The sequence below is a fragment of the Bipolaris victoriae genome (genome assembly GCF_000527765.1).
Source record: "Bipolaris victoriae FI3 unplaced genomic scaffold scaffold_79, whole genome shotgun sequence".
Classification (NCBI taxonomy): Eukaryota; Fungi; Ascomycota; class Dothideomycetes; order Pleosporales; family Pleosporaceae; genus Bipolaris; species Bipolaris victoriae.
In genome coordinates, this window is record NW_014575313.1 from 76,265 (window position 1) to 102,478 (window position 26,214).

Below are 26,214 nucleotides of genomic sequence, written 5' to 3' on the forward strand. Positions count from 1 at the left end.
GTTGAGCGATGATGAAAAGCGTCAGAGCCGGGATCGGGCCTGTAGCTGTGCTAGGCCGGCTTCGCTGATGATGTGGGGTTGAGCGACCAACGGGAGCAGTCCCCTTTGATGCACGGGAAGCGGAGTACAGCCATTTTTTTCCCGCTCCCAGTCTATCCCATGCTCCACAAACCTGGAGAAATTGGACCAAGACTCCAAACGTGGTTTCCGCAGGTGAGTCAAGCAATGGGACTCTGGTAATTTGCAATCCACCCTGACTCAACGCTCTCTCCCGGGTTTGGGCACTGGTCTGCTCGCTGGCCCCTCGCCCACGCGGTATACCAAGCAAGACGCAATAATTATCTATGTTCTCGGCTGTCCTAGTCTTTGCGAGTGTATACGCTATACCAGGCATGTGCAACTCGATGCGAAGCAACAAATCACACGTCGCTTCCTGAAGATTACCATGCATAAAGGCTCGTCTAAACACCGAATTACACCGCCACACCATCAACTACCACAGTCCCAATTCCACTACCCTACTTGGATCCATGTTGGACAAAGGAGCACATGTGACATCAAGGGTTGCCCGTTCCAGCGACGACTCTATTCGCATGCTACAAGCCATGCAAGCTTTGCATGGTTCATGTATTAGAATTTGTGCTTTAATCAATTATGTGAAATTTTGTATATTATCTTACTATTCAAATGACTCAGAGTGCAACTTGATGTTCTGGGTGCGACAAGGAATTTAATATCGATGTAGCACAATACACATGATCCCTTACCCGCTATATTTTTTTTTGGGCAGACCCTAAAGACACTTGTACCTTCTGGGTAGCCGGTGGCTCAACACGCAAGCTTGTGGGGATACAGACCGCTGCTTGCAAGGTGGCACCAAGTCTTGACTGATGTCTTCATAGCCTGTCGCCACCCCGCCTGCAGAACTAGACTCAGGGATGCGTTGTCTATTTATCCTCTCTGCTATCCATGGCACTGGGCGGTGAGGGACAGTAGCTCATGACAAGTATGTCAAAGTCTAACAATTGTGATTAAAACAAAACTATGTGGTATCACATCCTAGTGCCCTAGATTGCCTCATGGTATCTGAATGGAAGCACAGTGCCTCCCCCCAAACGCCCCGCCTGTCCCAAAAAAAAGCATCATCTATCCCCCAAAGGCAACATTTAGATACTCTGCTCCATCTCTGTAATGTAGAGCTTGATGTGACTCTCCATCTTGAGATACTCGTCGTGGGCAGAGTGAACCTCGTTCTCAATGTTGTCTTTGAGCTCGGCCATCTTCTTCTCCGTCTGCTCAATGCGGACTCTCCGTCGCTCCATCTCCCGGCCTTTCTCGCCGCGCTCTTCCGTAAGCTTAGCGTGAGTATCTCGAAGCTCCTCCATACGTCTGCGCGCACGCTCTGCCTCTTCATCGCCTTTGGCCTTGAGCTTGTCTGTGCGGGCATTGATGTTACCCAATTGCTTTTGCAAGAGGCGTTCTTGTCGCTCGACGTCGCGCACATTGTTGCTCCGGTCGGCCAGCGCATCTCGGTGTCTTGATGCCTTTGCTAGCTCCTCCTCCTCTCGCGCCAGATCGGCTTGTACATCGGTAAGCAATCGTGTGCATGAAGTAACATCGGTAGCGACAACAGCGAACGAATCGGTCGAGGTCTGAAGGGCACGAGCACGGCGGTCTAACATGTCAATCTGTGTCTTGTCACCAGTGAGTCGATCGCTCAAGTCGCGCAATGAGTCTTCAAGAGCTGTTGGACTCTGCTGGGTGTACGGCTTCAGTTTCAGCACCTCGCGTTGGACATTCTCCTTGTTTTCGACCTTTTGCTGAAGCAGCTTCTTTAGCCTGTCCTGCTCCATCTTAGCACGCTCCAGCTTCTCCGCTACTGCCTCTTGCCCCCTCTTCAATTCTAGCAGTCGCGTCTTCAGCTCGTTATTGCGCTTCTCCTTCTCCTGCATCAGCCTTTGGGTAGCGGCACGGTTCCGCTCGAGATCGGCCAGTTGCATTTCCTTGGTTTGCTTGTCATTATACAGCTGCTCGATTCGTAATTTAGTGCGTTCGGCCTTGTTGAAATGCTCGTCGATGATCTCAGTTTGAGATTCGCGGAAGCGGATAAAGTTGATCATGTACGAAAATATCTTAACAAGGCGGCCATGAGTGGGCTTGTATAGATCGTTGAAAGTAAAGTCATGAATTCCACACTGGATTTGTTAGCAAAGACCCATCCGAACACTTCCGAATGGCACCCACCTCGCGCAATAGTTTTCGTAGAATGACAAAGAAGCCCATCAAATCTCTGGTGTCGCTGGTGTAGAGTCGCTCTGCGTCTCCTCCGCACATGTCTTCGGCAGCGGCCCGCATCGCTGGCGCAACGACTTCGCGAGTCGTATTCATCAGCAGTTCGGCCAGCCATTCGAAAACTTTTTGGATGATCTGGGGGTTGGGCTTCTGTAGGTCCGATACGGTGAACTGGATGCCGATGTCTGAGATACAACCCGCAATCTCGTTGTCCGGCTAGACGGGTCAGCATCTTTTCGACTTGAAGGGCGTTTGTCGACATACCAAGGTCATGAAAGCGTCATGTTCGTTGACTGGGGGTGCGCGCTGATTGTGTTGAGTGGTGCGCGCCATGCTCATGCGCCCGTTGTAAGACATGGTGGTGTTCTAGGCGACTGCAGGCAGGTATTGATGTATTGGTTGAATATTGCTGGATTTGGTTATCAGGACTGCGGGGTGATGGTGGTGTAAGGTGGGTGGGCGGTGTTTGTTTACGCAGTGGAGCGCTTTGTTGGCAAGGCACGGGAGACCCTGTCTTTTCCGAATCGGGACAAGCAGAACAGCACACGGATCCACTCCAGCTCATCCGCAACCAGACATGGACCACACAGGGCAGACTGTTCCGCTGCTTACGCTGTTTTCACATGCTCGTGAGCTATTGGTATGTACTTATGCAGCCATGTTATCTGTGCTCATATGATCTCCCAACGATGTCACGTGCACTCTCTTTCTAAGCACTGATACTCTAAGCGATCTCACCAATATGGGCGGTTTTTATACTGCATGCTGACTCTAGCGTTCAGATGGTGAGTGAACAACTGTCATACTGGTAACCGTTTCTCTGTGATCATATCAAGCAACGTTCGTTATGGGCTGTGACTCCTGTTTGGGCAATCGTCGCAAGCTCTCTCGTCTCTCCTTTGCTGACAGACAATATCGAACAACGCTACTGTACCTTTTGTTTTGTATATGCCTAGACATGTTGTACATATGTTTACATATCGCTACTTTCTGTTTGTACGAGAAGAGATGAGACAACTTTCTGTAGTCTGCTCCAATTGAGTACAGGCTGTTCAAACACCAATGTATTGTGGGCGAGGAGGTGAAGGAGAAAGAGAAAGATGCTTTGAGTTTTCAAGGTCACATGGGCGACACGCATAGGTCGATTAAATCATGTCGTCGTACATCCATAGACTGGTGGCCTTTGGCGGGCCTCGAATATGGTATGTATTTGGCAACCAATCCCTAGTTGGTAGGCGTACTCGGGCGGGTATAAGGTACCGTGGACGGAATGCTCCTTCCGACGCAGCCAATGCCAGCCACGTGACGCGCAACCAAAGTGCGAGAAAAAGAAACAAGATCAAAACAAATCAATTCTGTTGCCTAGGTATACTGCACTTGGACTCGCAGTGGTGCGCTGGCTGTGTGGAGGATTCCGACCGGATATGCATCAGCTTGGGGTTAGTGAGCACAGTGTTTATTGGGTGCATGGCTGTGCATGAGTTGAATGACACTCAGGACAACCAATGTATCCAAGTCACTAGGAGCAAATGCCCGAGATGCAGTGTTGTAATTTTGCGCGAGACGAGGGGGGTTATGGGGGTTATGCTTCTCCGACGCAGGCCAATATTGGCCTGCTGTTGTGGCAGCTGCTATACGTCAGGCTTGAGCAAAAAGAGTAAGTATGCTTGCAGGACTATGGAGCATTGGATCATAAATCCGACCAAGGGTTAGTAATAATAGCAAGCAACAGGGCAAGACGCAAAAAATGCTATAGTTTTTTTTGGTGATGCGTTGCTGCGTCTATGCGTTCACTGGGGTGGTAGTATGCCCGAGATAGTGCCAACCCTGGTGGAGACGAGGGGAGGGCTGGAAATGGTCGGTCGAGGGCGAGGAATGGCTTGTCGTCATGCATTGCCCCCTCCCCCAGCGGTTCGGCTTAGTTGTAGGTGTAAGAGGCAGAAGGGAAAGTAAGTTCAGACTTGTGGCTAGGGGCCAAACTCTGGAGCAATGTTTTGGTGGATGGATGCACAGTGGTATTGGATCATGCGCCTCGTAGGCGTGGCGGAAAGCAGCAAGCGAGGCAAAAATTGACGTAGGTGTGACAGTTGGCGTTCCCTGTAAGTAGCTATGTAGCCCGTAGTTGCATGCTTCGTATTGGCGTTGGCAATGAGTCAACTGCGGGCCGCCGAAAAAGCGGAAGCCGGGACTGCACAAGTCAGGTAGTAATACCACATTGTGCATTTGAAACGTCAGCCTGCCACGCCTTGAACGTTTCACGCGACCTCGGGGCAGAGGCGAGGGAGGCTTGGTGGGCGCTGCTAGATCTTTGCAGTAGGTAGGTAGGTAGGTAGGTAGGTAGGTAGGTAGAGTAGTATGGGCACATGCACACGCACCAGACGAAAAAGCAGGCGCCAGCGATGCGCAGCCGTTTGGGCCGGCGGGCGACGGTTGTGGTCTTGGGGGAGGGGGGCCCGCTGGCCGGAGCAGGGAAGGCCCTTACAGCGGGTGTGAAGGCATGCGCATGGTTGAGAGACGGGTACCTGAGTTGCAACGAGGCACACAACGTCGCTGTCGATGGACTTGCAGGTGGGCGGGCTGCAGGGAGATGGAGATCGTGACGGTAGTCTCCCCCCCAGCAAGCCACGGGCACCGTTGGCGTGCAGGAGCAGGAGCAGGAGCGACGTGTCCCACTGAAATTCAATACAGACATGGTTTGGGTCGCAGGCGTGCAGCGTACCGCGCTCTGGCTCCGGTGCGGTACAGTGCGGTGGAGTGGAGTGCAGTGCAGTGCAGTGCATTGCAAGTGCAAGTGCGAGAGCGAGATGCAAGAAAAAGCGTGGAAATGACAGCGGCTTGAATGAGTGTTTGTTTTGGCAGACAGTGGGGGCAGCGCGTGTTTCTTTTTTGTTCGACGGGGGCATGGCAGACCAGTGGCAGGCGAGCGATAAGCTGAGGTGAGCAGAGGGCGAGAGGCTGCCCTGGCCCGGCCCTGGCCTGCCCTGGCCTGCCAAAGCACGCCCGGTACAAGGACGGGGCACCGGCTGGAAGCTGGCATGGGTAGCGCAAGCCCCTTGCCACCGTTGGTTGGCCACGGCCAGGGCGAGATCGACGAGGCAATCTGGGACGATGCTTCTGGCGTTCCAATGCCTTGCCTCTGTCTGCCTCCGTTGTCGTGGCCGTGGGCGCGGTGCTGCCGTCGAGGCAAGATTAAAAGCTGCTGCGCTCCCTCGCTCGTGTCGCCGCCCTCTGCGCACCGACAAGGACCGACCAGGGCCCCAGCAGAGAAATGCCCGAAAAGAACAAGCAAGACGGGTAGCATAGTAGTATATTTTTGGCCCTGTCCGCCTGGTGGGCATCATCATCAGCAAAGGGTCGAGCCCTGTGAAGCAAGATTCGAGCCCTGTCTAGGAGCGTATGGTAGATACGAGCTGGCGGATCCTCCCTTACATCACATTGCAGCACCACCGCACCGCACCCACGCACACAGACTCTCGCATCCACACACAGACACCCACGCACACCCACGCACACCATACACACTACCACTGCCATCTCATACACATACACTGCTCCTCCTCTTCCCTGTCTCCCTTCTCCCTTCTCCCTTCGCCCTCGTCACTTACCTACCCGCTCGTTCGCTCGCTCGCTCGCTCGCCCGTTGGCGGCCCCAGCCCGAGTGCCACCCGCCCACCGCAGCCCGCGCAACATGCAGCCCGACCGGCCGTGCAGCGACTCCCATTCCACATAGCACCCGCCTCTTTCGCTATCCCCCGAACCGCCTCGTCGCCTCCACTGCCGCGACGACGCCCCTCTCCAAAAAAAAAAACATACACACCCGCTTCATAAAGCTCCTCGCCGTCGCCGCCGCGCTGGCGCTCGCGAAGCCCCATGTGGCTGTTTGGGCGGAGACGGAGGAAGGCCGCTAAATTAAGAGACGCTGGTGGATCTGCTGCCGCTACACAAGGGAACTTGCCTGTCGCATCCGCCGCCGGCCAGCAACCCAACACGAATCAGACCAACAATGGCCCGCGGCGAGGCCCTAGTCAACGCTTACGCCGCCGACGGAGCAGTTCGCGGTCCACGCCCGCTTCAATCCGCGACGTTGACAAGACCCTGCCCGAACTCTCTTTTGCCAAAGACGCTTGGCCCCAGTCAAGCACTGAAGATATCACCGCCTTGCCTGCCCAGCGCCGCCTCCAACACAGTCCGCACCTGCGTCCCATTACCCAGGAACACGGCGGCATCCTCTACAACTTCCAGTCTCACGTCCATCCAGAACTCCTGTCCTCAGCAAAGGATCGCGCCAAACTCCAGCGATCCCAGTCAATGCGCAGGGATCCGCATATTGTAGACTCCCTTGTCCGTCGCAAGTCGAGTAAACGGCGCAGAGAACATGATCACGTCCGCGAAGAGGAGATCCGCGCCATGTCTCTTGCCATGCCTCAGAAACGACCCGCTGGCAACTCTGCGAGTATGCTGCGCAGAGACAGCAAGAAGGTCAAGGGCGCCATCAACTACCGCCTCGAGCGCCCAACCTCGAATGTTTCCCTACCCCTCGCCGACTCGATCCACTCGTCCATGTCTGGTGGCTCAGACGGCCGCGCCTTTCGCGTGAGTGCACTCGACATGTTCTCACCTCGACCCACCATTCGCGTCTCCTACGGCTCAAACTATCATGCAGGCGACCGCACGTCGCCCAATGCACGAAGCGAAAAATCCCCACGCCGCGACCGACGACCAATTACCAGCAATGAGGAAAAGGCAAACCGGAGAACAAGTAGAATTGACGACTTGGCCGACGACCTCGACACCGGAGCACTCCGCGATATCCTCGAGCGAGACAAGAGGCGGAGAGAAAAGAAGGCCAAGGCTGATCAGGAACGTCTCCGCCGAAGGCTAGAACGACGTGCCGAGAAGCAGAATGCTGCTGAAGCCCAAGTCACGCCTGCAACTCCCCCCAAGGATAAGATCAGTAGTAAAGTTGGCCTGGGCATTGAGCGAGAGGCCCCTGTGCCCATGGAGGACGTTCGTCCATCGACACCAGTCCGACCTCAGCCAGTCGAGATGCCCATCACCCCTCCGACACAAGTCAATAACCAGTTGCCCACCCCATTCGAAAGCCCTGTTGAAGAACCCGTTGTATCCGATGCCCAAGCTATCCGCTTCTCTCGAGGCAGCGCCTCCACACAACTACATACCCGTGTCGTGTCCAATGCTTCCATACTCCCAGAACTCCTAACCGAGAAACTTGGCCACGACACTCCTATCGAGTTTGTGCACTTCCAAGAGCCCGCAAGGAGCGGATCGTTGCATCCGGTTGATACCATTGACACTACGGCGACCTCGAAGAAAGGATCTTCTATGCGTAGGCTCAGTACTGAGGGCAAGCGCTTGGGTGTGTTTGCTTCACTCTTCCGAAGAGGAAAGCGCAACTCGCAAGACCAAGCACGTCCTCCGCCTTCCGAAGCTTCCTTCTCCAACACATCGCGGGAATCCATGTCTCGCCAGCACATTCCCATTCACCTTGTCGGCACTGCACCTGTTGAGTCACAGCCAATGCAGATCAAGAGACCCTCCAGTGTACCTCGACGAACCCGATCAAAGTTTAGAGAAGATCTCCCCGAGTTCCCCATCTCACCTCCCGATTCCCGCGTGCAATCACCCGAAGCACCGGCCAGCACTGGCCTTGCTGCTCGCAGAAGAAACCAGCATCCGTCGGATATTCGTGTGGGACCGCCATCCGATGACCGATCTGATTCGCCCGTGAGTCCCAGTGTGCCTACCAACAACATGTCGCAGTCTCTTGCATCAGTCGACTCTGAAGCATCATGGCTTTCAGGAAGGCCGCTTAAACGGCCATCCAATCGGTCCCAAATGCGCTCTAGCCTCAAGTCTTCGGCTGTGATGCGTCACGAAGAATTCAATCCTTCCTACGAGGAATTGGGAATGGCCGATGACGAGTACTTTAAGAGACTTACGGGTATGCCAAACCAAAGAGGCTCTTCTCCTTACGGAAGCGATGACCGGGGCCGAAGAGCCAGTAGCACTTTGATGGCGCTTGACACTGCAGTCGAATCCGACGAGGAGGTCGAGTCCACTGTTGTAGCCTCGACAACCGAAGACGGAGACCAGCGTGTCCAGAGCGGCGTCGCCAGACAGCCTACTATAGTCTACCGTCGGCCTCGCATTCAGTCCACCGAAGGTCTTCTAAGCGTCTTCACTGAAGATACGGGGGATAGATCCTCCAAGGCGGCCGAAGTAGTGACGGGATCGCCCACCCAAGAGTCGCCAACATCACCGACATCAGATTCGGAGCCAATGGTGTTGCAACGTGCCAAAAGCGTTGATCTCGGCAAGCACCATGTCAGGCACCTCAGCGCTGGTTCGGCGAGGCTTCTGGACATCCAAAAACGGTCAAGCATACCGTTGGACGACATCTCACCCGCAAGAAGGCCTGAGCAGGAGTAAGACAACCGTTTTGTAAGAGCTTTTCTGATTTTATGACTTTGCATGCCTGCCACGCCACGCCATTCATTTTGCATTTTTCCTTTGTACCTTGATCTACTCACTCAGTCACTCGTTTACGATTTCCTTGATTGTCTCTCGTCTCTTGTTCCTTTTTGGCTTGGCAGCATGCGATTCATTGATCAGGAAAGCTCTCAAAATGGATGCAAGCTCCGTCTCGGACCCTTTTGTGGACATGGGTTGTCCTTTGCGCCTTGCATAGCGCGGCGTTTGTATTTTATTTTCAGGGTTTGGTTTTGTTTTATTGTGGTCTGTGATAGCACAAGCAGCTGCGGTCGGCTTCTGTGATACCCTCCTTATGGATTGCGATGTTGGTTTTGTAATTAATATTTTTTTGGAACACGGGCAGCATTTAGACGTGGGCAGTTAGGCCTAGTCTTTTAGGGTCGCCGCCTCATTGTATTTTCGGCGTGTAGACCTGGCGTTGTTAAGTCACTATCTCCATGAATCTTTTCTTTCAGGAAAGACTGTAATTTTAAGTTGAGCCGCACCAGTGGCTTTTGTACATCAGTCATTGAGCCCACCTGCTTGTGTAACTGTTTCTTTTCTTTTTATTAATTTCAATATAGAGATGGGTCGAGGTATGTCAGATTTCCAGTTCCCATCCATGACTTGTTACATGGCGCTTCCGAATGGTCGAGTTGCTGTTAGTCGACGTCGTTGTCGTGATTGTTGGATGGCCCGCCGCACGAGGCAGGACCCTGGTGGGGCAACTCGGGTCGTCGGTCGGCCAAGCACGTCATTCATCACTACAGCCCCTCCAGCCACCTGTGTACAGTAATCCGCCTTTATCAGCGCGCCTGACGCTATACATACCTAGGGAACTCGGAGAAATCCACCTTCACCTACCATCACAAATCCACTCAACCTCTGACATTGTAAGCAGCCCCTTTACGTTCCTGTTTGCCTCCCCGTCGTCCCGCTCCAGTGCACTACTGCGATTCTTGCATCTGCGCAGGGACTCCCAGGGCTTGCCGAAAAATAGGCGCGCCTCAGCATTGTAATCGGCAACGGCGGCGGCCAGTTCATTCCATTATCCCGAGCATTTGAAATCACCTTTTTCTTGCCGTCTCTCTTCTCGTCTAGCATATATTATGTTCGCGCCGTCATCGTTCAGAGTTACCAGAACACTACTCACATCTGTGCGTCTGCAAACAGCTTCCATCAACCCCACCTCAACCACAAACCTCTACCGACCACTCTTCACCCCGCGTTTCTTCTCAAACACCGCAAAAATGAGCGACAAAAAGGAGGGCGTCCACAACCTTACCACGTAAGTTTCTGCCCGTCGCCTTTCGCGCGACGTACGCAACGTCATACTTGGTAGCCGCAGCTGACGCGATGCGAACTGTAGCAAGGCCGACTTTGATGCCGCCATGAACGACAAGGATACCCTCATGGTCCTTGACTGCTTCGCAACATGGTGCGGCCCTTGTAAAGTGATTGCTCCCCAGGTTGTCAAGTAAGCTTCCACTCTAGTCGATTTACGCAGATTGCGCATCTCACACTGCGCTAGGTTTTCCAACGAATACCCCACCGCGCGCTTCTACAAGCTCGATGTTGACGAGGTCCCCGACGTCGCCCAGGAACTCGGTATCCGCGCTATGCCCACCTTCCTTCTTTTCAAAGGCGGTGACAAGGTCGCCGAGGTTGTTGGTGCCAACCCCAAGGCTCTCGAGGCCGCCATCAAGGCCAACCTCGAGTAAGAGATATATAGCCGCAATACACTCGGACTGTTCCCGCAATCATGGGTAATCTCACTCGACAGATGAGGCCTTCATATTGAATGGAGTTGCATTCCTTTGAGAACGATTGGGCAGTGGGCAGCAAGCGGGGGAATGCGGAATCATGATAGAGCTTTTTGAATAACAAAATAAACAAGTCCCCCCGTACTCTAGGCTTTTGATGGCCCATTACCCTGAAATACTGTGTTCTATCCGGAAACTGAATCACTAGACAGTCTTCACAGACGCGTCCAGGGTCGTACTTTTTCGTCCGCCGAAATACCTGTGGGAACCATTTCATAACTCACATGCTCAGCCCTACAAACGGATACGCAGAGGCACCCATATCCCACTGTGGCCTCCATTCCTTCCCTTGGACTCCCCCTTCCAACGCACTCAAAAGCCGACATGTCCAATCCTCTCCCAAACAAAGACTCCGGCACCCCCGTACAAACAGCACCTCACCCTGTCCAGTAAACAAATCAGCAAAGCAAAAATGCGTAATCCCCGTCGTCGTCGTCGCCGCTTGCCCATCCCGCACACGCTCTCGGCTCAAACCCTGCTGCTCACCCGCAACCCGCCTCATCCACTCTCCCCATCCACTCCCCTCGCGCCTCGCCAGCATAACCTGCCTTAGACAAAGCTCCCTTAGCGTACCTCTCTCCAGACTCTCTCTCAGAAACATATCGAGCCACTCTACCCGCTCGATTTTTATAACAGAGAGCTTACACACGACCAACTTGTCCAAGCAACAGTGTTTCGCTATTTCCTCAAAGAGATTCTGCTCAAAGTTACTGTAGCAGCTTAGTTCCAGGGACATTAGGTTGGTCATTTTAGATAGGAAGCGGACGATGAAAGGTGCACGGGGAGTCGTAGCAGAAGAAGAAGAAGAAGAAGAAGAAGATGGGGAGGGCGGTGGTGGTGGTGCGAGTTGAAAGCCAGATTCTTGTTCGCGCCAGTCGCGCAGGTTGAGCGCGAGATGGGTTAGCGAGGTGAATGTCTTGTCGAAGCAGGAGAGCAGTGGAGCGAGACTTTCCAGGCGCCCGATGCTTACGGCGCCGTGGTGGAATGGCTTGTGTAGTGCGATGGTGGAGAGTTGGATGTGAGGGGATGCGGCGAGGGCGGCGAGGGTGGAGACAAAAGGGCGCGAGGTCTCGCATTGGCTTAGTGCGCAGTATGTTCTTCCGCCTTTTACGAGCGAGGCTGGGAGACCTGTGTAGAGAAAAGTAATAGTAGTCAAGTTTCCCTGGGACATGTTTGCGAAGGCTTGTTTGAGCGTCTTTTGGTCGTATCGCGTTTCGTTGAAGAAGGAAGTGTTTTGCGCGGCTTTTTCTGCGGCTTGCGCCCACGCGTCTTGGAGTCTGCATTGTTCGGGGGATGCGGCGGTTTTAGAGGAAGAAGAGGAGGAGCTGGGGAAGGTGGTTATGTCGGTTATTTGTTTGGAGAGGGACCAGAGGAGCATCGAGTGTCGGGGGGTTGCGTCGATGATGAGGTGGCGGAGGGCATTGCCATATTGTGCGTGTAGCGATATTTGTACAAAGGTGTCCAGACTTTGTTTCGTCCAGGTTAGAGTGCGTTGCTGGAAGAAGCGGTCTTTGAAGAGGTGCGATGATGCTTTTGTTAGGGAGGATGTGGTAAGGCGGAATGAACGGGTGCTGGAGAGGTCCAGATACGAAGCAATGTGTTCGATGAGTTCGTTGGGGAGAGATGTCAATGTCATTCTGTTTGTATTAAGAAGAAAGATTCAAGGATATCGAAGGGGGGGCCCTTTAACAGAAAGATGGACCAAATAAATAGTAAACGTCAATGAATTGATGATAGTCCGACTTAGGTAACAAGAGCGGGGAACTCGTGGGACACGATGGAGCTAGCTGGTTCAGGTAGCGTACTTGCATATTTCCTAACCAGGAATATTGTTTTGGTTCCATGATGGTGGGGGGGGGGGCATTAAAATCCATGCATTCTGTTTTGTGGTAGTTATGTAAAGATGATGCTCCGGCTTACTGGTGAAGATTCCAGGCGGGGTTTTTTTTAGAGGACAATGGTATCTACAAGACAGATAACGCCGAGATCCTTGATCGAATGCAAATATCTTGGAAAAAATCACTCCGCCATCTAGTCGCTATCACTATTGCTGGATGAGTCACTGCTGCTGCTATCGCTCCCACTATCACTGTCGTCGCTGGAGCTAGTGGCATCCTTTGCAGAACCGGAGTCCGAGCCTGAGTCCGAGTCTGAATCTGAATCTGAACTCGAACTGTCATCGCTACTGTCCGAACTGCTCTCGTCACTTGAGATTTCGGATCTCCGCTTGCGTTTTCGCGCGTTTGATTTTGGTGGCTCGGGCTTGACATGCTGCATCAGCGGATTTATAACGGGCTTTGGTGGTGCCACGACTGGTGCAGTGTGCCCTAAAGCGTTGAGAAGCGCCTCGGCTCGGCGTCGCTGGAGTCTTCTAATAAAACCAGGGCTATACGGATGTTCTGCAAAGGCGGCCATATCACCGTCAGTCTTCCTTCTCTTTCTTTCCTTGGCGATGCGTTCCTGCTCGGCCTCCTCCTGAGCTACTTTGCGGGCTTCTTCATCGTCCATTTTTGCGTCTTGCTTGTCAAGGTCGTCCAGTGTCGCGTGGCAGCGCTGACGCAAGCGGTCAATAACACCTGCTCCTTGAAGTCCAGCAATGTATGCTGCCAGTGCCTCAGAATGCTCCACTGGAATCCGGAAAATGTTCAAAGCATTGTCGACAACATCATTCTGCTTGGCCTTGTTGAACTTCCAGTTGCTTCGGTCGTTGTAGTATTGGGTGAGGTAAGCGATGTAGATGGACGGATCCTTTTTCTTACCCTTTGGTGTGGGCGCAATTTGTGAGGTGGCTTGCTCGGCGTTGGGCTTTGACTTTTCCAGCTTTGACTCGTCCTGCTTGGGAGTGGGTTTCTCGGCCTTTGCGGGCTGAGGCGATGGCTTTTCTGCTAGTCTAGTCTGCTCGCTTTCCTGCTTCTTCTCGAGCTGTCCGTTCTTCCTTGCCGTCTTCTCTTCGTCGGCAATCAATGCATGCAGGACAAAATTCGAGACCTCTGGTGGCTGAGATACTTCTCCAGTGCCTTTCTGTGACGCAACCCAGGCTTTGAAGTAATCCTGTCCGGTATTGCCGTCGGACTTTTTAGTGTCTGGGGTAAATGCGACAGATTTCCGCGGTGAAGCTGAGGGGTCTTTGCGGCTTTGCTTTGTCAGTGGCTTTTGTGGAGTCGCAATTGGGTCTGCACTATTTGTCTCAGTGGATGCAAGTAAAGTTGGGCGCTCTGTTGCAGTCGTAGGTGATGCACGGCTGGGCTGGGAGTGCGGCTGGAAGCCAGCATGCTGAGCGTCTTTAGTTGCTTTTGGGCGTTTGGCTGGTTTTTCCTTCTTCTTCCGATAATTGGAGTCTCCCTTGGTAGGCTTTGCTGTCTCTGGGGCCTTCTCTGGGACAGTCTCAGGAGCCTCAATTGACGTATTTTGGTTGATTTGAATGTCGGTAATAGCGATCCGGCTCTTTTTGGTTTCTTGATGATGGGGTTCATCTTGGTGTTTCCGCTTGCCAAGCTTGGCCGCCTGATCGCTTCCATCCAGCTCAATGCCTAAGGCAGATTGCTGTGGAGCATTGGAAGGAGTTTGATTTTCAGACACGGCGACTCCGGCGTGCTCTTGGTTCTTGAGGGCGAGGCCCAGTCTCCGCCAGGCGGGAATTCTGCCCGCGTCTTGGGCCATGATCGAAAGAGGAATATGGCTATGTGCAACTGAAGATGCAGAAGTTAAAGGGCATCGCGCATGACCGAATCAGCTGGAATAGGGCGTTCGTCAGTATACAAAGGTCGAATGAGAAGTCGCAGGCAGAGAATTTCGGGGCTGATGCTAGGGATGCACGGGCCAGGTGACGGCGATCCCAGAAGCTCCAGGCCACAAGCAACGCGTAGTTGAAGCAGCGGTAGCCAACACCAGTAACCTCTGGCCTACATCCAGACCCGCGCCTTTTTTCAACACACCGCATATTTCCGGGACCTGCTGCGGGAGCTGAAGCTGAAGACGAACACTACAAATATCAACCAAATCCACCACCCGCTACCGCCTTCATCATGTCTGGTCCGTAGCAAGCTGCCCACCAAGCTACATAGATGCTGACAGCGGTGGCCACTATGTAGGAAGCGCAGGCTACGACCGACACATTACCATCTTCTCGGACCAGGGCCGTCTCTACCAAGTCGGTATGCAATCCATTGCCTGTCCACACACCGCCGGGGCAGCCACCATTGCCAACTGGCTGGCTGCCCGCTGCTGTGTCCTCGTTGACAACCAGATGCTGACCCCGCAACACCAGAATATGCATTCAAGGCCATCACCGCTGCAAACATCACATCGCTTGGCGTGCGAGGAAAGGACTGTGCGGTAGTCATCTCGCAGAAGAAGGTGCCTGTACGTGTGGCGCATGCGAGGAGGGGCCGGCACCGTGTATACTGACATACCTCCAGGACAAGCTCATTGACCCCAGCTCAGTCTCGCACATCTTCCGGCTATCGCCCTCGGTTGGCTGCGTCATGACTGGATCCATTGCCGATGCGAGAGCCTCAGTGAGCAGAGCGCGGGGTGAGGCTGCCGAGTTCCGCTACAAGTACGGCTACGAGATGCCCTGTGATGTTCTGGCAAAGAGGATAGCCAACATCAGCCAAGTCTACACTCAAAGGGTATTGCATGAGATTACGTACAAGCATGGGTCAATTGATTACTGACAGAGGGGCAGGCTTACATGCGACCACTAGGCGTGGCTACCACGCTCATCTCGCTCGACTCTGAATACGGACCCCAACTCTACAAGTGCGATCCTGCAGGCTACTATGTCGGTTACAAGGCAACAGCATCGGGCCCAAAGACACAAGAGGCGCTAAACTTTCTTGAGAAGAAGCTGAAGAACAAGGAGCATGCCGACGGCAACTGGGAAGAAGTGGTCGAGCTTGCCATCACCGCACTGAGCACTGTCTTGTCTGTTGACTTCAAAAAGGGAGAGTTGGAGATTGGCATTGTAGGAGGACCCAAGGCGGATGGCGCGGAGGGTACAGATCCCGCCTTCAGGGCGCTCACCGAGGACGAGATCGACGAGAGACTTCAGTCAATCGCAGACAAGGACTAGGAAACAGCAAACATGGGGCTGCAAGGAGGGTGTGGGGCGCTCAGGTACGGCCGCACAATCTAAAGCATTACGATATTCACAGGTAGCATGACACGACCTCTTATACGCCAGAAGTGCTCGAGCAGCACGATGAATAAAGACGTTAGACTGTACTCTCCTGCCTAAATGAACCGTGAGCGAGTCACCAACGCTGGGCATGAACAAAAAAAGAAGTGCGCGAGCTCAGCCATGAGGCCGCTTGACTGGTATGCCCATTCGCCCATGGCCCCAGATTCCCATAGCCTCTCAGCTGCCAACGGCTGGTCCTCAACTCGTGAGCAGCATCCTCGACGTCATCTGACTGGCTCACAGCATTCGGAGCGCCCAGCACAGCCGTCGCGTGGCTGACACCGCCTTTGCGGCTTGCAGCCGTGGCTTTGGCGAGCGTTGTGCGTCCCTACGCACTGATGCTCCATTCCCGGACATACCTTTCAGGTTCACCCTCAGCGGACCAGCACGCGATGAACGCACCGCTAATCACACTAGAGCCAATCGCCGCCTTTGCTGAGACTAGGATACACAGCCTGGCATCGCTGCCTTACCCGATTCAGGCCCCTAGAGCTGGCCCGCTAAACCCAATTCTCCATGTGGCGCACCTCGCGCTGCTGAAGTCAGTCAACACTACGCTGTCCACTCCAGCTGGGATGCCGCGGTAGCGGAGCACCGAAAAAACCAACTCGCTATGATGCAGGCGCACGGTTCCTGCATGCTGCGTTTCCCCATTGTAGCACCGATGGATACTCATGGCGATGCTAGTATGCCCTCGTCCTCTTCCTCCAAGCCTCGACATACTCTATGCCGGCCGCTGAATGGTGCGAGCGGAGACGAACCTAGTACAGCTGGAAGCGACTCACGCTCTCAAAGTGGAGCTCGGCACCATGTAGCGGCGGGAGTAGCCCTGCAGGGAGGCTTCTATTCTCTACCCAAGCTATCAGAACCTCGCCCATGGCCCTACTACCTTCACCGTAGCAGGAGTGTGCATCTGAGGACATATGACTATTTAACACTCCTTACGCCGCGCCTCATTCTTCCGTACAAGACAACAAGCCTCGATTCATTCTTCGATATACTACACTCCTTTCTACACATTCGTCGCCAGCCGACCTTTACTTTGAAATCTAATATTCATCATGTCTGACGGTCGTAAGGCATCCCTCAACTCTTTTGGAGCCCATCACTGCATCTTCGAGGGAGAATCTATCAACGACTTCATGCTAACATTTCAAAGTCAACGATGCCCGCGCCGTCCGTGTAGCGGAGATAATGACTGATTTCCGCAACCTCCAACACTACCTTGTCCAAATACGCGCCACACCGACAGCCGAGGAGTACTACCTAGATGGCTACTCTCTTCTCCGACAGTGTACGAGTGAGGCTCAGGCTATCCTCCAGACGCCATTCGCCAGCAGCACTCCCTCGGGAACAGGTGACCTCGAATATGAGAAGCGGCAATTGAAGGCGTGAGTGGTTGCTTTGGGGGGCCTCCTGATAGCATGCTAACATAGAGTTCACAGTATTATCGTGGATGCAGCTGTACGCCGCTTCCGATGCCAGCGTGCCTACCTTCGAGCCAACGCTGGTCTCCGTTGGATGAACAGCCGTCAGAGCATCTTGCGTGGCGAGAAACCTAATGCTAGTCATATGGCAGCATTGCAGCAAGCTGATGCCACATTGAGGAATGTACGTGAAATACTTCCCCTGTCCACCCCGCCTCGGGGAGCTGGAGGCCTTCCCTGAAGGATGAAAGCGCTTCACAAAACTTGGAAGACTAAAAGATCATTATCCGGACTTGAAACATGGGCTGACAAGCGAGCAATAGGAGCTCATGGCCATGACAGACGCATACGTTGAAAATACCCTCCGTGCCGCAGATGCAGCGCAGCAAAAATGGCTCAACGATGATCCCTCGCTTGCACAAATTCAGCAGATCATTCTGTCTCAACAATAAGCGATGCCCCGTAACGATAATGTCTCTCGACTTTGGATACCCCCATTATACTCCCCGGATACACGCCGCCTACTCTGGCGCCATTCATGACTCTGCGCTACGATATCATGCTGCATAACGGTCGCCTCGGCATCGGACGAATCCGCCTCCTCCTATTCGCTCCACCCATCATGATTCCAGATATCCCTTTCCTTTCGGATTTCTGCCAACTTTTTTTTTTGATGGCAATCACCCTTTCTCACTCGACAACAGTGCTGGCCACGCCCCATTTTTTTCTCCCTTTTACAAGCATAAAACGTTATACATGTCAGTTTTTTTTGGTCATGGTCGGTCTTAGCGCTTGCGTTGGCGTTGGCGTTGGCGTTCAGCTAGTCCAATCCTTCGGGATATGTCATTTCTTACTGGAAGGTGCACGCGGTCGGTAGTATGCATCCGCTAATGAGGATATGCTGGAGAGCGAGTAACGAGTGAAGTTTGTGAACTCTACATCGCTTGATTTCCTCGGCTCGATTATCTTGTATTACCAGCACTCTGGATTTCACTCTTCTCTCCTCCTCCCTGCCCCTGTCCTGTTTTCTTTCCTTCTGTGTCTAAATTTATATTTCGTTTCTCTTCCTGTCCATATACTCATGTATTGAATATATACAACAGTTAATTACCATTTCAAATATTCACTTATCCACCGTTACGAACGCTTGTGCTGAAGAAAGACCTAAGGGAAAAAAAGCCCGAAAAGCATCTAGAAGCCGTACATGCCGAACATTTACGTGGTACGCCGCAGCGCCAGAACTACACGTGAACTTTTTCTTGTTCTCAGCCTTAACTAGCGCGGCTAGGGCTACTAGTCTTGAGCTTCGCAAGGCACTACGCACCGTAAAACATGATTCAGGTTCAGCTCGACAGGCGCCGCATGACACGCAGCGGGCGAGCATGATGGGACCATTATCGGATACCGCCGTTGTGGAACCGAGCGGTCATGATCGTTTAGGCGTGTACTCTTCACCTTTCCCCCCACTACCGCTCCACACCTGGTGAAACTGCTGCCTTGAAACTATGCAATAATAAGCCACAGAAAGCGAAATAAGTCTACTGGATAATAGAGAGCAAACGTGACGCATGCCGTTGGCCGAGATGGTGCGAAATGACGATATTTCAGCTCATATCGTCTGCAATCGCAGGGCTGAACTTTTTATCCTTGCGATCCTTGCGGATCGAAGGCAGACACACTTTGCAAAATGTGGCCCTCTCTATCCTTCCTCAATCCTTCGTCTCGTTCGTCTCTCTCATCTCCCCGCAGAACCAAACGTCTTCCACAATCCGCCTGGCCACTAACCTCCGCAAAAAAGGAAAGCTATTGGGGGCGCGGAAACCGTATATACCGAACAGAACCCCTCAAAATAGTACACAACGAAAGAGGAAACGATAAACAAGAGTGATGTGCAAAAGTAATAAGAAAGCATACTTGAAGAAAAAAAAACGCCTTTCTTCTTCTTGCGGAACGCAAGATGCCGTAACCAACCACAGCCAAACCATCTACTCTTACAACGTCCTCCGCATTTACTTTGCTTTTCATCTTCCCAGAATATCTTCCAACAGAAACTTTAGAACAGGGGATCTTTTTTTTTGTTTCGATCTTTGCCCGCCCCCATCGCACAATTCACAATCCCAGATCCCGTCCTCGCCTCAGGCATAACAACGGCATGTCCCGCCCACTCGCCTCGCCACGTGATTTTCCCCATCTTTTCCAACCTCCCCTCGCTTCGAGGTGTGTGTGTGTGTAACCTTGCACCTACACATACTACTTCCGTGTAACATTATCCTTTCTGTGGCGCTTTTTTGTTATTATTATTATTATCTTATCGCGTATTGCGTGTATGCGCCGTCTGTGTGTGTAAGTATGTGGTGTGGTGTGTCTGTGTCCCGTGTGGGGCTTAGATGGGAAGGATTGCGAGAGGTGCAGGAAGCTAGTTTGCTTTAGACGAGAAATTGTGCCATGTGTGCATGTCATGGTAGTACATGCATATTCGGGGATCCCGAGAGCCGCAGGGCTGGGGAATCTTAGCGGGGGATTTTTGCGTCATTTGGGGATTTTCCTGGGATTTTGTTGTGGAGGAGACTGGCCTGCTGGGGGAGGAGGCTGTGTGATTCTTTTTTCTTTGAGGGTGTGATGGATGGGTGGAAGTTTTATTTTTAGCTATGTATGTAGGTATTGCTATCCATGTTCAATGGTATTATCGTAGGGTTGAATATGGTCAGGTGGTTTTCCGTATCTCGTTGGCTACTACGTATCGCCGTGCGCTTACTCTGAAATCCTACCTACTACTATCCAAATCCTCTCGCTGCCTTCGCATCAGTTCTTCCAACTCAACCCTTTGTCTCGTTATCAGTGCAAGCGTATTCTCTACCCTCGTCTCGCGCTCTTGAAGCGCTGTCTCCCACCTTAGCAAGTTCGTGTACTGGACATCTAGAAACCGCTGTCGCTCGTCTAGGTACTGAGCGTGAGCCTCGGGAGTACGGAATGACTGAGAGATTCTAGTGTGAGGTTGTGGGTGACCACCGCGAGGTCTGGTCACTCTACAATCTGCGCCGGAACGTCGAGTACCAGTCTGTGCATGCGGAGAAGCAGGCGTCACGGCAGATGAAATGGTATTTTGCTGTTGACCTGCACCCATCAAGTCCTCACCAGGCGTGGCGCGATGCTGCCCGTCTCGAGCACTGGGCTCGTCCCGTGCACGCGCCATTCCCCGCGTAACATGGCCAGTGAAGCGGTCGCCCCTAACCGCGACTTCGGGTGCAGTCCCGTTCACGGCGGTTCGGAAAGCGTTCAATGCGCGCACGTTCATGAAGCGGTTGAGCGTGTTCGTTCCTGGTGTGTTGGCGGAGATGGCTCCTCTCCTTCTTCTTCTAGACTCAACTCTGTTGGTCTCGCTTCCACCACCAAGCTGGCTCTCCTCATGACCGTGTTGCAATCGATCCTGGCGTCTGTTTCGGTTGGTCCGATCCGCTCCTTGGTTATCTGCTCGACGCCGTATATCAGCGATATCGGCCGTTAGGTCTTCGTAGATCCGGACTTGGGTTGCATAAGCAGCTTCTTCTTCCTCTTCCGAGTCGCCATCTTCCGATTCCTCTGACGAGTCAATAAGGACGGACTGATCTTGGTCCTGCCATAATGGCGATGAGTGTGTATCAGTTCGTAGCCCACCTCGATTGTGACTTCTCATAGGGTGCGCCGTGTATCCGGGTGGAAGCCGATTGTGTGAACTAGAAACTTCTCCGCCCATACTCAGGAGCGGGTTTGTCATTGCTCTTATATTAGCAAGACTTCGATCTTGTGCAGCGAAATGGGGGGCAGAGCCAAGTATCCAGACTGTGCGACACAACGGGCATTTTTTCTCATCTCCGGGATGGTGATCGAGCATTTTTTCCAAACATGTGCTGCCAATGCGGTGGTTGCACCCTATGATTCCTATAATTTGGAGACAGGCTTCAGTGATATAGCTGTCCAGGCAAATGGGGCAGTCATCCGAGTTGGAATGTGGAGTGGATGGTCTAGTGTGATTGGCTACAAATCCCACAGCAGTTGTTGGGTGTATGAACAAGGCTGGTGCTGTAAATACCGTGGGAGATGGAGGACGTGCGGGTCCGTTATATGCCGGGTCCAGCGCAGCGGGGTGAATGCAAGCATAGTCTGAGGGGTTTGTTCGAATGTACACAGGTGATGAAGTACGATTAGAGGTTTCCGGACGGAGGTTTGGATGTGCCATGTTGAAAACCTCGGGTATTGTGCGGTTGTGTACTCAGGCTGATGTGTGGTTGAGGCGGGGAATTGAGGAGGTGGGATATCCGGCTTGACTGCGGCACCATTTAAGTGTTGGGGCGAATGGTAGTGAAAACATCAAACATACAAGGGTTTTGGTAGGGGTTTTATGACCCGTGTTTGCGTCACTGTTATGAAAGTGAGACTGACCAGATTCGGGGTAAGTGAATGAAAGTGACCTGACAAAGTGCTGCCTAATGAAAGGTGAAGGCAAGATACACTGATGGCTTGTAAAAATTATGTGAGTTGGCTTTGTAATGAAACTTCAGCACTTACTGTTTGCTGTGCTGGCTTTCAATTCACACTAGAAAAAGTGATAATCGGTAATGAATGAAGACGTTGGACTAGGAATGTTCGAAATACTGCCTTACTTGGGGAGTGTCTGAAGAAATGAGTAGGAGTGAGTGTAGATCCATGAATAAAAAGATAGTACTCAAGAGATGTACATGAATTATGTTGGACTACTTTTGTGCAATGGCCAAGCAATGTAGACTTGCTTGATGCCAGTGTCTTGACCCGGCGCAGTGATTTATGAGATTATGAACAATCTACCTATACAAAACGCAACTCTGTGTTAAACCCATAAGCGCCGAATGAAGGCCAATAGGTCTATTGACATGAAACAGTCGATCCAGCCCCGCGTTTAGTGAAGATGACATGTGGCGCGGCTTGTGGCGGTGCTTTGCCGGGTATTTGCTTTCCGCAACTTTATATCGATGACCACCATCGTCGTGGACATGGTTGCGGAGAAAAATCATGTGGCTATTTGCTCGCAAAACCCTTGTTGGGAACATGTTGCATTTATCTTAACTGCTAATTTGGACCAGGGTCATTGGACACCGCATGCGCCACATATCGAGCTATGTGTGAACAGGCCGCAGTTTCCTAGTCTGGTCCAAGAAGGCTGAGTTTGATCATCAGTCAATCGAGTTGTAAGCACCAAGGCACCCATTATTCGAAGGTCTAGACCATGGTGTAGTAACAATGTAATCAGATATACACCTATGATAGCTGACCGCTTGCTTATTCGTGGAAATTCCGGGGAGCCTCGATATTGTTCCGTCTTCGTCCAAGCATTTGGCACTTTCTCTCCGAAACCTGGAGTACTCGAAGCTAATGCAATGTGCTGCACGCAAGTCACAATGCACCTAGAAATGCTAGTTGCCCTTCTGTTCACTACTGAGCTAGTTGTTACGTAGTGGGACGGGGCGCCAGAAGGTAGGGATAAAGATTAACTAGGATGATTTGGTGGCCTTGTGCAGATATATTGATTGTATTATCTCCTTCGTGGACCAGTCTAGTTTTTCAAGACCGTAGAATTGATGTTCCTCCAGTCAAGAAAGTCATGTGATGTGATTAGGGATTGCTCATATCATACGTAACATAAAGGAGACACCGCATGCGGTTACTTATTTCTCAAATAAAACCTTGCAAATAGCTATGATCTTTTGGTCATATGGCGTGAGATTTCTGTCATGTTAGTTATCATGTTACGAAACGCTGTCATGCCCACGATATTGACTACTGCATGCGTATATGAATTCTGCACCATGCTCATTCTTGTGAGCCTTGACTTACAGAGCCCAGAAATATCTAGTGTACTCACATGCATATGCATCCAAGTAATTCTGGCCAATAGTTGGTTTTGGCGCAAATGGCAACCCTATGTGGATCAGACATTCGCGCAAGCCCGATCTGCGTATTCCAGAACTCTTGGCTGAGGCGAGGTTTCAACTCAAGCCAATCACTTTTATGTATAGTACAGTTTTTAATTACAAGAGTCGTCCATGGTTGTTGGATTACAATATGTACTTTCTCAGAGTCCGCGGGCCTTTTGTTTTGCTTCAACGATGTCCAAGACGTCTGTAGTATTGTAGCATTATTTGACCTTCTTTTGTAAATACCTACTTGAACCATCTGTATGAACATGCAAAGTGGCGAAATGGCGGTTGGCGGATTAAATTGTCCGAAGATAGGTGATGGAATGTTCGCAGCCCTCAGCCTTGCATTTGTACAAACAACACGCTAGTATAACCAACCATAAGGTGTTCCAGTTTTCTGTGTTATAAACGTCTTGGAATGCAACCCCTAACATCAATCGTTTCCTTGGCTGCACTGTAGCGTCGGGCGGAGGATCCACTGCCAAGCGAGTACGATAACCATGTGGAGTTCCGCGAATGAGCTGCGGAGAAACAAAGGGTGGAGCTCCTGATTTGGTAAGATGGGTAGGCTAGAGTTTTTGAGGAGGCCTCAACAGTAGGTCTGGTGAAGATGAGGTAGGAAGGTGACAGAGCGATGATCAACTACTTGGGAATGCGAATGAGACCCGCCGGCTAAGTCTTCCATTCCTCAGCATAGCCAATTTACTTTTAAAGCTTTCATAACAACCTCCATTAATTCAGGGTTCATTCGCTTCCTGGATCAACAAATTCACAATATCTTGACCTTATTTTCAACATGAGATTTGCCGGACTCGTCGCTGTCATTACAGCTCTCCTTCCTACAGCTCTTGCCTGCAATGGATACACTGGAGGTGTACCTGCTGCTGTCGGCACCAAGACCAACAGCAAAGTCATTGAGATCGCGGCTGGCCAGACCTTTGACGGTAAATGGTACAGGTATGATCGTGGTAGCGGTGCCTGCTCCGGTCAGACCGAGGGAGGGGCTTCGGACGCTGTATTCTTGCTGAAGGAAGGTGCCACTCTCCGCAACGTAATCATTGGAAAGAATCAGGTGAGTCTCATTCACAGAAAACAGCAGAGAGGACACCAATTAATTCGCCTTAGGCCGAGGGTGTCCATTGCCAGGGCCATTGCCGTCTCGAGTATGTCTGGTTCGAGGACGTCTGTGAGGACGCTATCTCCATCAAGTCGGACAAGCCGGGCAAGGAATCTTGGATCATTGGTGGCGGTGCCTACCACGCCTCAGACAAGGTTGTTCAGCACAACGGCTGCGGTACCGTTAACATTATCAACTTTTACGTCAACAACTACGGCAAGCTTTACCGCTCTTGCGGAAACGTAAGTCTTTTCGATCCAGTTACAAGCCTCACGGAACTGTGACTGACCAATCAAATAGTGCTCCACGCAATGCAAGCGTAACGTTTACATCGAGGGTGTTACTGCCGTCAAAGGAAACGAGTTGGCCGGCATTAACAGCAACTACGGCGACACTGCTACTCTAAGAAACGTCTGCTCTGACGCAAAAGTCAAATGCCAGATGTATACTGGTTGTGCTGGTGGCTGCGAGCCCCAGAAGGCTGGTGTTTGCTCTGGCTAAGCTTACTCAGATGTTCAAGCCGTGATGTGACCCTGCAGCCAGTTGCAACGCATGATGTGATATGAAAATTGGGCTAGGTCTTTGTTCTTGTGAATACTTGTTGCTTTGTAAATAGCCTCTTCTTCTTCAGTAAATATGCAACCACGCTTTGTTCCACTGAAGCACACATAATTGATACAAAACCCGTTAACCGTTTCCTCCCACATCGTTCTGATTACTGATGTCCAAGTTCACGATACCTGAAGTCAATCTAGTGGGTTTCTCACGCTGTAGCTATTTACGACAGATAGTGGTGAGTAAAGTGGGTTTTTCCTGCTGAGGAGCTTTTTTTGTCTTATAATTTAGTATGTTGGCTCCACTGGTTTCTTGGATGCTTATCTCTCACAAAAGCCAAGGACCATTTCAGAAATTATGCACACGAGTCCTGCAGAAACTCGCAAAGGAATGATATTAACTACTAGTAATTCTAATAAACATCCAAGGAATGTAGATATTCGGAACAAAAGACAAAAACACCAAAGCGCTATGCAAAGTAAATGCTACTCATAAGGAATGTCCTCGAAGATCGTCACCAGCCCCCATCTCTATGCTCCATTACCGAATCATCCATTTACAAGAAGCACTCGATAGTGAAGGCAGTAACATCGGTCTCAATAGCCTTGTCAACGTTGCCGTCGAGGTCGACAAAGGTGTTCCAGGAGTTAAGGACCACACCGAAGGCTGGGGCGGCAGGGTCAATGAGGACGCATTGCACGTTGTTGCCGCCGGCACCGGGGCTCACGGCTTGGATTGAAGTAGCGAGGACCTTGGGGCCAAAAGCAGCACCGAAGAGCTGGCCGAATGTGCGGGCTCCGCCGTTGACGGGGACATCGGCGTTGGCGTTCTTGCCAGAGAGGTCGTTGGCGAGTTGAACCGTGAAAACGGGGGAAGCAGAGCGGGCGGTCGCTGGGGCGGCAAGAGCACCGGCGAAGAAGAGAGCAGCAGAAGAGATGATCATGGAGGCCTTCATTTTGATGGTTGGAAGTGTTGTTTGGTGAAAAGTTGAAGAGAGAGGATTGGAAGATTGGAAATGGAAGATGGTAAGAAAGTTGTTCTTGTTGTAGAAGCTGTGTTGGAATGTGTTGTGATGATTCTCTGTTCAACGCAGAATTCTGTCTCTCTTATACTTCTCTCTGTTCGTGCAGCCTCGGTGTGGCATCTTGGAAATCCATTGATGGCTTTGCCTGAGCAATGCCTCAGTGCTACACCGCAGGAATAGCAGTCAGCAAAGTTGGTACTCCACCCACAGCTGCGCTCAGCTTTGCTCACGTTTTTTGTTTCTCTCATGTCATTCAACTTCTTAGTGCGCCATCATTCTTGTCAAGTCTCACTTTTGGTGGAGGCTGTATACCGTATTACTCTGGAGGGCGTATGAGAAACGGTCAAGCAGACCGCTTTCTGAATGGCTAGC

At 51.8% G+C, this 26,214-nt stretch overlaps 12 protein-coding genes across 12 annotated transcripts; 5 read left to right on the plus strand and 7 right to left on the minus strand.

The window, feature by feature from the left end:
• Positions 1 to 1,166: 1,166 nt before the first annotated feature.
• On the minus strand, positions 1,167 to 2,649 carry COCVIDRAFT_106542 (hypothetical protein; the record flags this gene model as incomplete). Its single annotated transcript, XM_014698368.1, has 3 exons — positions 1,167 to 2,195; positions 2,245 to 2,508; positions 2,557 to 2,649. The coding sequence occupies 3 exons, from the start codon at positions 2,647 to 2,649 to the stop codon at positions 1,167 to 1,169; spliced, it is 1,386 nt and encodes a 461-aa protein (XP_014553854.1).
• Positions 2,650 to 4,074: 1,425 nt separating this feature from the next.
• Positions 4,075 to 5,593, minus strand: COCVIDRAFT_18330 (hypothetical protein; the record flags this gene model as incomplete). The annotated part of the gene is made up of 2 exons (XM_014698341.1): positions 4,075 to 4,480; positions 4,668 to 5,593. The coding sequence occupies 2 exons, from the start codon at positions 5,591 to 5,593 to the stop codon at positions 4,075 to 4,077; spliced, it is 1,332 nt and encodes a 443-aa protein (XP_014553827.1).
• Positions 5,594 to 6,162: 569 nt separating this feature from the next.
• COCVIDRAFT_18331 (hypothetical protein) lies at positions 6,163 to 8,742 on the plus strand (the record flags this gene model as incomplete). The annotated part of the gene is made up of 1 exon (XM_014698342.1): positions 6,163 to 8,742. The coding sequence occupies one exon, from the start codon at positions 6,163 to 6,165 to the stop codon at positions 8,740 to 8,742; it is 2,580 nt and encodes an 859-aa protein (XP_014553828.1).
• A 1,151-nt stretch (positions 8,743 to 9,893) lies between these two features.
• On the plus strand, positions 9,894 to 10,505 carry COCVIDRAFT_106528 (hypothetical protein; the record flags this gene model as incomplete). The annotated part of the gene is made up of 3 exons (XM_014698369.1): positions 9,894 to 10,072; positions 10,154 to 10,261; positions 10,316 to 10,505. 3 exons carry the CDS (start codon positions 9,894 to 9,896, stop codon positions 10,503 to 10,505), a joined length of 477 nt encoding a protein of 158 aa, XP_014553855.1.
• Positions 10,506 to 10,827: 322 nt separating this feature from the next.
• COCVIDRAFT_106552 (hypothetical protein) lies at positions 10,828 to 12,243 on the minus strand (the record flags this gene model as incomplete). The annotated part of the gene is made up of 1 exon (XM_014698370.1): positions 10,828 to 12,243. One exon carries the CDS (start codon positions 12,241 to 12,243, stop codon positions 10,828 to 10,830), a length of 1,416 nt encoding a protein of 471 aa, XP_014553856.1.
• Positions 12,244 to 12,638: 395 nt separating this feature from the next.
• Positions 12,639 to 14,267, minus strand: COCVIDRAFT_106520 (hypothetical protein; the record flags this gene model as incomplete). Its single annotated transcript, XM_014698371.1, has 1 exon — positions 12,639 to 14,267. One exon carries the CDS (start codon positions 14,265 to 14,267, stop codon positions 12,639 to 12,641), a length of 1,629 nt encoding a protein of 542 aa, XP_014553857.1.
• Positions 14,268 to 14,632: 365 nt separating this feature from the next.
• COCVIDRAFT_18335 (hypothetical protein) lies at positions 14,633 to 15,681 on the plus strand (the record flags this gene model as incomplete). The annotated part of the gene is made up of 5 exons (XM_014698343.1): positions 14,633 to 14,639; positions 14,699 to 14,761; positions 14,875 to 14,969; positions 15,026 to 15,238; positions 15,295 to 15,681. 5 exons carry the CDS (start codon positions 14,633 to 14,635, stop codon positions 15,679 to 15,681), a joined length of 765 nt encoding a protein of 254 aa, XP_014553829.1.
• An 869-nt stretch (positions 15,682 to 16,550) lies between these two features.
• Positions 16,551 to 16,712, minus strand: COCVIDRAFT_106511 (hypothetical protein; the record flags this gene model as incomplete). The annotated part of the gene is made up of 1 exon (XM_014698372.1): positions 16,551 to 16,712. One exon carries the CDS (start codon positions 16,710 to 16,712, stop codon positions 16,551 to 16,553), a length of 162 nt encoding a protein of 53 aa, XP_014553858.1.
• A 138-nt stretch (positions 16,713 to 16,850) lies between these two features.
• Positions 16,851 to 17,668, plus strand: COCVIDRAFT_29011 (hypothetical protein; the record flags this gene model as incomplete). Its single annotated transcript, XM_014698373.1, has 4 exons — positions 16,851 to 16,863; positions 16,949 to 17,180; positions 17,235 to 17,400; positions 17,540 to 17,668. 4 exons carry the CDS (start codon positions 16,851 to 16,853, stop codon positions 17,666 to 17,668), a joined length of 540 nt encoding a protein of 179 aa, XP_014553859.1.
• Positions 17,669 to 19,980: 2,312 nt separating this feature from the next.
• Positions 19,981 to 21,432, minus strand: COCVIDRAFT_40188 (hypothetical protein; the record flags this gene model as incomplete). The annotated part of the gene is made up of 1 exon (XM_014698374.1): positions 19,981 to 21,432. The coding sequence occupies one exon, from the start codon at positions 21,430 to 21,432 to the stop codon at positions 19,981 to 19,983; it is 1,452 nt and encodes a 483-aa protein (XP_014553860.1).
• A 2,510-nt stretch (positions 21,433 to 23,942) lies between these two features.
• Positions 23,943 to 24,764, plus strand: COCVIDRAFT_40189 (polysaccharide lyase family 3 protein; the record flags this gene model as incomplete). Its single annotated transcript, XM_014698375.1, has 3 exons — positions 23,943 to 24,218; positions 24,272 to 24,505; positions 24,564 to 24,764. The coding sequence occupies 3 exons, from the start codon at positions 23,943 to 23,945 to the stop codon at positions 24,762 to 24,764; spliced, it is 711 nt and encodes a 236-aa protein (XP_014553861.1).
• Positions 24,765 to 25,374: 610 nt separating this feature from the next.
• COCVIDRAFT_18339 (hypothetical protein) lies at positions 25,375 to 25,773 on the minus strand (the record flags this gene model as incomplete). Its single annotated transcript, XM_014698344.1, has 1 exon — positions 25,375 to 25,773. One exon carries the CDS (start codon positions 25,771 to 25,773, stop codon positions 25,375 to 25,377), a length of 399 nt encoding a protein of 132 aa, XP_014553830.1.
• Positions 25,774 to 26,214: the final 441 nt, after the last annotated feature.